General features: G+C 45.0%; 1 protein-coding gene across 2 annotated transcripts; it reads right to left on the reverse strand.

Moving 5' to 3' along the window:
- Positions 1 to 2,610: 2,610 nt before the first annotated feature.
- Positions 2,611 to 8,699, reverse strand: LOC123087566 (uncharacterized). Of its 2 annotated transcripts, none has more exons than XM_044509608.1 (5): positions 8,348 to 8,699; positions 8,128 to 8,214; positions 7,400 to 7,991; positions 2,966 to 7,093; positions 2,611 to 2,883 (listed from the first exon to the last, which is right to left on the reverse strand). In XM_044509608.1, the coding sequence occupies exons 1-4, from the start codon at positions 8,649 to 8,651 to the stop codon at positions 3,028 to 3,030; spliced, it is 5,049 nt and encodes a 1,682-aa protein (XP_044365543.1). In that variant the 5' UTR covers positions 8,652 to 8,699; the 3' UTR covers positions 2,611 to 2,883; positions 2,966 to 3,027. The 2 variants fall into 2 exon arrangements, with proteins under 2 accessions (XP_044365543.1, XP_044365542.1); XM_044509607.1 differs by having other exon boundaries at positions 2,966 to 7,096.
- Positions 8,700 to 9,764: the final 1,065 nt, after the last annotated feature.

Raw genomic sequence — 9,764 nt, forward strand, 5'->3', positions numbered from 1 at the left:
AAACACCATGGTCCGTTCCAACTCTCCCGGTGGGTGCAAGACCTCCAACAACCACTCAACTCCGACATAGGATATCTCCCTTAGTTTCGGCAAGGGGCAATTCTCACTCACACTCCCAAAAGTTAGACTACAAGGGAGCAGCGGGCATATGATATTACTGTTTTTCCTTTCACTGGATCACAAATGGAATCTTAGGCAATAGCAATCATCGAATCCAAGTAGCTGCATAGGAATAGGCGGGACACAACCATCATAGTTAGGGCTTTCTCATGTACTACTTCATTACGGTTATGCCAACTCCTCAAAAGTGAACAACACTATGGCCCATCCCAACTCTCCCAGCAGGTGTAAGACCTCCAACAACCACTCAACTCCAACATAGGACATCGCCCTTAGTTTCGGAAGGGCGAAACCTCACTCATGCACTCCCAAAGTTGGATCACGAGGGGGCAGCAGGGCATATGATATTACTACTTTGCCTTTCACTAGATCACAAATGGAATCTTGGGTGATAGCAATCATCAAATACAAGTAGTTACATAGGAACCAGCGGGGCACAACCATCGGTGTTGGGGCTTTCTCATGTACTACTTCATTTCGGTTATGCCAGCTCCTCCAGAAAGTGAACAACACCATGGCCCGTTCCAACTCTCCCAATGGGTGCAAGACCTCCAGCAACCACTCAACTCCAACATTGGCTATCTCCCTTAGTTTCTGCAAGGGACCAAATCTCTATCTCCTTAGACCCTTGTTCTTAATCCTAAAAAAACTTGTTCTTATTACTCTTTTCTTCTAACTTTACAATTACATGTGGTGTTTCCTGTCGGAAACAATGAGATGACATGTACATCATTTAACCATTGGCTCTTTTTGAGGAGAGGGGGTTGGAAGGGGATATAGGTAGCGACAAGGGTATGTTCACTATCCCTCCCTCTCTCGCAAGAAGGAGGAGTTGGGTGGCGGGAGATGTTGTCGGTGGTGTCGTCTCTTGCGTGATGTGTGAACATGGTAAGGGATGATGTTGAAAGTGCATCTAATCCCCAAGGTGGATTTTGGTAATTCATGTCAACATATCTCAAATAATTATTGATATCTTAAAGTATATTTTAGAAAAAGTTCTTGTAGGTACAACATTGAAATGGAAGGTGACCCCTAAAAAGCTTAAGAACAAGTGTTGCACAAGTCAAAGATTTCATATTTTCATTTTAGTGATCCAAGATCACATACAGTTCTTTAAATCTTTTTCATGTAAAAGAAAATCTTAACTTCTTCATGTAACTTGCTTAAAACCATTGTCCTTACTACTCCCTCCGTCTAGATAAATGCATTGAGCCACAAGTAATATCGATCGGAAGGAGTACTCTTTTTTCTAACTTTAGAATTGCATTTGGCGCTTGTTTTTGTTTTAAAATAGTTTGGATAACTTACCACATGTGCCACATGATGCATTTGGCGCCACATGTATCGTTGGTTCTTGATTTGCTCTCGCTCGATGAGATGGAGGGGGCTCGAAGGAGATATAGATAGCGACAAGGGGTAGGTTCACCAGTCCTCCGCCTTTCAATGAGAAGGACGGGCGGGGTGGCGGGAGATGTAGGTGGTGTTGTTGCTTGTGCGATGTGTGAACATGACAAGCAATCATACTCATGCCTATTGTCCGAGGATAAAGCGGAATGGTAGATGGTGCTCGCCTAGTAAGGAATGAGTTAGCACCCATGACACCATTTTTTGCTACATGAGTTGATGCCTTCTCATTGATGTCTGGGTAGGAAACAGGAATGAGTAAAGAGCAATGTTAGACCTACATCCAGTTTCTACGTAACTCATCTTACGGGCTGATGTGGAGCAAATCAATTGGGTCAGGATTAGCGGATTAGCGGCTGAGGCCCACCCCGGTTGAATACGGTCATAGGTGTGCGGTTTTCGATAAGTAAATATCTACTCCCTCCGTCCCATAATGTAAGACGTTTTTTGACACTAGTGTAGTGTCAAAAAACGTCTTACATTATGGGACGGAGGGAGTACGTGCCAACTAGGCTCACGTACAATGAGAGGAGAGAAACCAGGGAATCGGTTTCAAAAGTTGCAGACCTGATTTTCCCCAAGAGGCTGCATAGTGAGCACTACAGAGAGCCGCAACATTCAGGTACAACAGTTCAAATAAAGTCTGCTCCAATTTGAGGTAGCATTGTTTTCAGGTAGCAACACTAATTACTTGTTGCTACAACACCATGCATCATTTCACATCATACATTTAACCACATACAAATTTCAATGCCTTCTTTCCGCAAGTTTTTCTTCTGCACTTGCTTTAAGCTATGCATTTCGCAACTAAAACCCAAAAAACTACAGCAATTGTGAAGAATATATCTGTAGTACAAATGGTGTTGTAGCAACAAGAAAATGATTTGACCACCTTCATGCAATGCACGATCGCCATGCCACGTGGTTCCTTCTCTAGTCAAGGACATGGCAAACGATCATGTTGAGTTCAACAAGCTGAGACAAATAGCAAACAATGAATGAAGCAGACCGCTTTTACCTCCTAACTGGCGGCTATAAGTTGATATATGATTGGGCACGATAGTTCAGAGAGAAGTGCTATCAATACCGCAATCAACTGAATGACCACACAAAGATGTGGTTCTCAAATAAAGAAATGAAATCCACCAACAATCTGCCAATATGTACAAAAAGATCGGTATTTTCCAGTTGAAGTACTGAGAAATGTTTGTTTTAAAATAAAAAAAGACGCCTCTGAAATAAAAAAGAGAAACATATGATTTAGCTTATGGTCTGCAAGCATAAACTTGTGATCCAGAAAAGGCAGGGATGCCCTCATCCTGACGATGGTGCATCCCTGCAGCAACCATATCATATCCCCTGCAGAGGAGCTGCTTACATTAGCATCACATAGATGAGTGTGTCAACTCTGAAGATAATAACGAGATTAATGGTAGAATACCTTGGAAAGCACTGGTGTGATATCTGTTACCCTTGTAGGAAGTGCGCTTAACACGCCAAGCATTAAGCAGTTTGTGTATTTCCAACAATTTTGACCTTTAGCTTCCCTGTTGCTAGAGACTTGCAGTGATCATTAAACACCTTGCTGCAATTGCTGATATCCAGTTCTTGCAGCGAGGATGGGAGGCCCTTTTCCGGCAGCCTTGAGATTCCTAAACAACCATTGACCTTCAACCTCTTGAGCGAAGGAAGGCTGTGCAACCCCGCAGGAAGATATTTGAGATCGGAACTGCAACCCCGGAATTCCAGCTCTTCCAATGATGTCAGAAGCTGAAGCCCTCTCTCCTGCCCCTCTGTTAGTCTCGTTACAAACTCCCAGTTTTCAAGTTCTAGGCGTTGGAGGGAGTTGAGTTGCTTGCAGACTGACATGGTAAAGACAGAGGGGCCATCGGTCACAAGCCTTTTTAGTCCAGGGAATAAAGCATAGCCCTGCTTTGACAAATTCTCCAAACATGGAAGCACACCAGGGGATCTGAATACTTTCAAATACTTAAGGCTGCCAAGGAACTGCAAGCTCTCTGGTGCGGCAAGTGATCCACAGTTTCCAATTATCAACTCTTCCAGTGATGTGCAGGTATGCAGCTGTAGAGATCTCAGACTTGGGCTGAACCACACTTCTATATTTTTGAGGTTGGTTACATTCCCTGCAAAACAGGGCTGCAGCATTTCCGGTGAATCACCACGGATCTCGAGTTCTACAAGTGATTTCGGTAGGAGCCATCTTCCGTTCCTCTGATCATCATTTCCATCTTTATCCACCAAAGATGAGAGCAGCCCGGGGCATCCCCAAATTGTTAGCTTCTCAAGGCAGGTAAATCCAGACAAGTCTTTGTTATTCCTGTGAAATACTAGATGGGGGCACTCCCGAATCGATATCTTCTTGAGAGAGGACATGAGATTTAGTGGAAGGCACAAGAGTCCATCTTGGGCTGAGCTTGTCAGCAATGTGTCATCTGGACCTCCTGATGATGAATCCACTGGAACTGAGGTACCATAAGGTTGAATGTTTTCTTCTTCTTCTCCTTCTATCGTTAACTGTGTTATCCCAGGGCAGTCCTCTAAAAATAATTCCACCAGGGCCGGCACATATCCCAGCATCGAAGATAGCCACTTTCCTGCTATTCCACAACACTTAATTCTGAGAGTGACGAGAGATGGGAGGGGCTTGCAACTTGCAGCTGTCTCATCTGAACGGGTATGCTCTGGTATAACATTTGACGAGAAAAGTTTTCGACAGCTACATATTTCCAAACTCCTTAAAGAAATAAGTTCCCCTAATCCTGTGAATGCAATAGACACTAGATTTTGGCAACCATCTATACGCAAGTATCTGAGGCCCCTCAGGTTGTGGAATGCCAAAATTTTGCAATCCAGTGTAGTCATCACATCAGAAGAAGGATCAAAATTATCATAGCCCTCACTTCTGGATCCAACTGTTAATGTGTCACCAGAAGATCCCTCTATCCTTGGGAGTGTTGGAACGTCAACGACGGATAGTTTGGAAATTGTAGGTGATAGAGGAATGGCATGTGGCACAAGTAAATTAGGACATCCATGGATAACGAGTTCCCTCAGACTGGGCAACCATGACTTCTGCTCGATTTTAAATTTCAGCGAGCTCTCAAATAGAGGAAAGATCTTCACTGCAGGACACTTCTTAATCTTCAGAACCCTTAAATCAGAGCTCAAGTCCCTAGTGGAAATGCAGGAAAACCGCTCCAACTTCGGCATTTGAATTAATACCAGTTCCACCAATGAAGGAATTGACATTTCTGTCATACTTGGCAGTTTCATCAACTTCAGCTTTCTAAGAAAAGGAAGCTGTTCAATAGATGTAAGCATTTCCAATTTTCCACAACCCTCTATATGAAGCGTTTGCAAAGAGGTAACCGAGGCAAGCCAAATTGGGGAGAGATGCCCATTGTACCCAGATATCCGCAGATGCTTTAGGTTATTCTGTGGTTTAAGGCCCTCGATAACATCCTCCGACAACCAATCTGTAACAGAGTTCATGTCCCTACCATATTCACCATCTGACGAGGCAACTCCCCAGGACAAGTGCAACACTTTCAAGTGTTGCTTCTCTCTTAATCCTGCCCCATAAGCCTCCTCCCGAGTTTTAACATTTTCAAGTTGAGACACCCCAAGTCGTACAAGCTCTTTCATGGACTGGAGTTGTGTTATCTCAAAGCCGCTTGAATTCTGAACCACAAAATTGGGTAGCTCCTGAAGAGATGTCAGGTTACCAATGTTAGCAATGGAAGAGTATGCCCCCTCTTCTATAACAAGATGCCGCAACCTAAAAACATGGTCAATGCTGACAGGCATAGTAGGATTGGTGTATGAGCCAACATGTAATACTTGAAGATGGCAAAACTTGCTCAAAATTTGAGGCAAAGCACCAAGCCCATCAGCAGCTTTGATGTCCAAGTAGCGAAGATGTTTCAAATTCACAGAACTGCACAGTAAAGGATTTAAACCATCAGATGCTGCAGAAATTTGTAGCAGGCGCAAATTATGTGCCTCCCGGAATATATCCTGAAAGGATTTGAAGAACATGTCATACTGCCCAATGAATACCAATGTCCTCAATTTCCTCAGCGATGTACATCCAGCAAGCATTTTCTTCTCAAACTTCTTATTGCGAGGTTTGTCTCCATGCTGATCTGCGTTGTATCCAGAATCACTTACTATTGATAAATGGCGTATAGTTGGCAGGATCTCACAGTACTGCAGGCCATCTATAGTTGCAAACTCAGTTCTTGAGACTACCCTAGCAAGATCATGCATAAGATCATGCATAATGTAGCAAGTTTGATCGGTCTCTTCTCTTTCGACTTGCTGAAAGAAGCCCAAGTTCACAAGATCAGCCAGATAGTCCAATCCTTTCTCCTCAAGTGTCTTACTTGAATTATCACACTTCACAAATCCCTGGGAAATCCAAATTCGGGCCAGCTCCTCATCGAGGAACTGATATTTCTCGGGGAATAAAGCACAACATAAGAAGCATTGTTGTAAATTGTAGGGGAGCTGATCATAGCTAAGCTTCAGAGCAGACATTATACCTCCACTGAGTTGCAGAGATTTCCAATCTTCATTCTTCAGAATGTTATTCCAATGATCAATAGTAAGGCTCCTTCGTAATAGTTCCCCTACTGTTGCTACTGCTAATGGGTTTCCCTTTAACTTCTCTACTATTTGCAATCCAATGATGCTAAGATTTTGATTCCTTTCATACTTCTCATCACCAAATGCACATGATTTAAATAATAACCAAAAATCGTCATATGCTAAACTACGTAACTTAATTGGTTCAACTGTACCAACAGTTTGTGCAACAGACAATTTTTGAGTTGTCAAAAGAATCACAGCACCCTTTGTGCCACACTGCAAAGGAGCCAATAGTTGGCTCCATCTGCGGAAGTTAGAGTCATCCCAAACATCATCAAAAATAAGCAGAACCCTCTTTGATGTGATATGCATCTTCAAGACCTCCTGAAGCTTGGCAAAGCTGCATATTCCTTCATGTGTTTGCTTCTGAGAGACAAAATCTAAGATCTCTCTAGAGAGTCTTAGTTCATCGAAGTTGTTAGACACCGAAACCCATATCCTTTGGTCAAAGTGCTCTGCCACGATTGGGTCATTGTATACAAGCTGAGCAAGAGCAGTCTTCCCAACTCCTGCACTGCCTACAATAGGAAGAACAAATGAACCATCGGGTTTGTCTTGTGTCATGAACTTTATGATGTAGTCCTTCTCTGTAACTCTTCCATAGACTTTCCTTGCAATAACACTTGATGTTTGTAGGTGTTGATCTGATATTGTACTTCGATAGTGATTTGAGCTTGCAACAAAATCTGATCCATATAACTTGAGAACCTTACTCAGAACCCCTGATATGTCTTGTAACAGGCGAGTTATTTCTTGTATCCTATGCAAAGATTCAGCCTTGTTCCAAAGGTGTGTTTTAGGCTTGGTCCCGCATGTTGACTCCGCATCCATTCTACTCCTTTTTCTGCTGTGTGAACCAGGAATCACAACAGTTTCAACATTTTCTATACTGTCAGCGCTGCTGCAGGCAAAGGTAAAAGAATAATTGTGGGTTGTCCAAATTGCACAGATGCTGAAATGAAGAAAATTCCACATGCACATAAATGTTCCTAGGGTGGGAGAATTACTCTGATTAACTAAATTACATATATATATTTGGAAGCGGATCAAGATTGTTCGCTTGATAACTGAATCAACTTTCTTTTGGTGACCAAGTTTAGTAGTAATATTTTCCTAAGGTATCATTACCCTATTACTAGTATGCTATTAAAAAAAGTTGTGTGCGTGTGCGTGTGGGGGGTTATCCAATGATCAAATGCAGTACCTTGAAGTGTTTAGCGGCTTGTCGGCTGCATGTTTTTTCTTGGTACAAGCTGCACTATCAATATGGCGTTTCAAACCTGATGTCCCATGTTTGGGTCCACAGTTGAGCTCCGAGCCACAGTGAACACACTTGGCTTTCACAGGCCTGCTGTTCTCATCAGCTTCCGAGATGACAAAGTGCTCCCATACCGGTGACCGTGTCTTGCCACCCTGCCTACTCTGTGCATATATATCTCCCCTTGATTTCTTATTGACTAGCACTGCCCCAAATATGTCTTCCTGCTCTCTCCGAGCACTATGTGTGCGGTTCAAAAATTGAGTTGCTTCGCTTTTGTTCTCACAAGATGCACTCCTGACATGGCGCCTCAAATGCGATGGGCTCAATCCGTGCCTAACCATCAGCTCCGAGCCGCAGCGAACACATTTGACCCGACAATCGTTTCCATCTTGGTCCACGAGCTCGTAATGCTCCCATATCGAAAACGACTGCCTCTTATTGGCAACCTGGCTAGTCACCATATCCATATCTCCCCTGTATTTTTCATGGAGTTGCACACCCCCAAATACGTCTTCCTGATCGCCCAAAGCATCATCTGAGCCACAACACAAGAGTAATATGAATCAGCACGGTCCTGGGCAAGCTGCTTGGCCAGAAATATCTACCCAGTGAAGACAAATTTAGCAGCAGATAGGTACTGTAGGTAGCAGAGATTAGGTAGGCAGGCTTACCTGAGGATGAATCTGTACAAGGGGAGTGGATGAAGAGGTCGGCGAGCGTAGATTGTATGGGCGTGTCATTGCACCCGACTACTTTCCCTTTTTTTTTGTGCATACGTAGATACATATATATACATGAAGTCAAACAACATAGCAGAAATATTCGCTTTATATATAGGGAAAATAACGAAGGAACGGATGAGAAGAAGCAGATCTGCGGTACGGTAGCTACCTGGAGAAGAAGCCGTAGCAGGCGGCGAGGTGAAAGTGTGGAGGAGGCGGTGGAAGTCCAGCTCGTCGACGAGGTCGTCGGCTTGGTGGAGCAGATCCTGGAGGCGGGCGAGGGAGCGGGCCAGCAGCGGCCTGTCCCCGGCCCTCACGCCCACGGCGGCGTATCCGATGTCCACCATCTCGACCTCCGCCTCGAGCATCTGGATGTCATGGGCGAGCCCCGCCCGGCGGATCCACGCCTGCAGCTGCGCGGCGGAGAGGGTGTCCAGGATGCTGCCCGCCAGCCACCCAATCGCGCCGTCCATTCTTGGGAGGGCGATGAAATCAAAGCGCAGCACCCGTCCGAGGGGAACGAGAAGAGCAGAGACCGTGTAGTGAATGTATATATAACCCGTGGCGTGGTTTTGTGCACGGAGGCACACACGTGAAACACACCACAGAAAATCCTCGTCAGTCAGAGACATATACAAGAACACAAACCAGATCCTTGTACGACACCGTAAATATATAAATCAAACAACAAACAAAGCGTTGATGGGTGGAACCAAAGTTGAGCGAGCACACCATTGAATTTATTTTCACCATCGTACGTACTAAAATCATTTATATTCAACATATATAGCTTTACACACGACACTAGTTGTACTACTAGTGGACGCAATCAAGCGACAGACCCTCGTTTACAGTACTACAGCTTACCGGTAGATTCTCACCCATTATTTGCACTCCACGGACTATACATACTCCCTCCGTTCCTAAATACAGGTCTTTGTAGAGATTTCAACAGGTGACTACATACGGAACAAAATAAATGAATCTACGCTATAAAATATGTCTATATACATCCTTACGTGGTAGTCCATTCGAAATTTCTCTTTTTGAGAGAAAAAAACACTATTCATTGACGGCGAGAAAGCACCCGAGAACGAGCGCGAGGACGAGCAGCAACGGGAGGATGGTGAGGCCGAGGCGCCATGCGCCCGGACGGAGCTCGGCGGCGGAGAACCAAATGCCGGCCACCATGGGGACAAGGCCCCAGACGGCGGCGCAGATGAGCGTGCCGTGGTACGCCGCGCCGTGGTTGAGAAACATGCCTTGGGGCGGCCTGAAGATGTACACGGCGAGGGCCAGCAGCGTGCCCACGCCGCCGGACATGAAGAGGCCACGCGGCAGCCTCTCCTCGCTGGCCCATGCGTCCGCCATCCACCCCAGGACGGCCGCCACCAACTGGAAATACATCTTTTCTTCGGCCGTCTACTCTACTATGGGATGGGATGTGGGACTGCAACGGGATACGTATGGGCTACGGCCCTACGGGGGTATGGGATTTATGGATCTGCCGTCCGTCCATGGGATGGGATGGGACGTGGGAGTCCCAGATATCCTCTCCACGGACCCTACGTACCAAACATCAGTCT

Source organism: Triticum aestivum, chromosome 4A, assembly GCF_018294505.1.
Source record: "Triticum aestivum cultivar Chinese Spring chromosome 4A, IWGSC CS RefSeq v2.1, whole genome shotgun sequence".
Lineage (NCBI taxonomy): Eukaryota > Viridiplantae > Streptophyta > Magnoliopsida > Poales > Poaceae > Triticum > Triticum aestivum.

Excerpts from the sequence above, each read along its gene's own strand:
- LOC123087566 (XM_044509607.1), bottom strand. The coding sequence starts at position 8,651 with ATGGACGGCGCGATTGGGTGGCTGGCGGGCAGCATCCTGGACACCCTC. Across the intron at positions 8,215-8,347 it reads TGCTACGGCTTCTTCTCCAG|GGAAAGTAGTCGGGTGCAAT; the intron begins GTAGCTACCGTA and ends ACAAAAAAAAAG. Across the intron at positions 7,992-8,127 it reads TTGTACAGATTCATCCTCAG|ATGATGCTTTGGGCGATCAG; the intron begins GTAAGCCTGCCT and ends GTTGTGGCTCAG.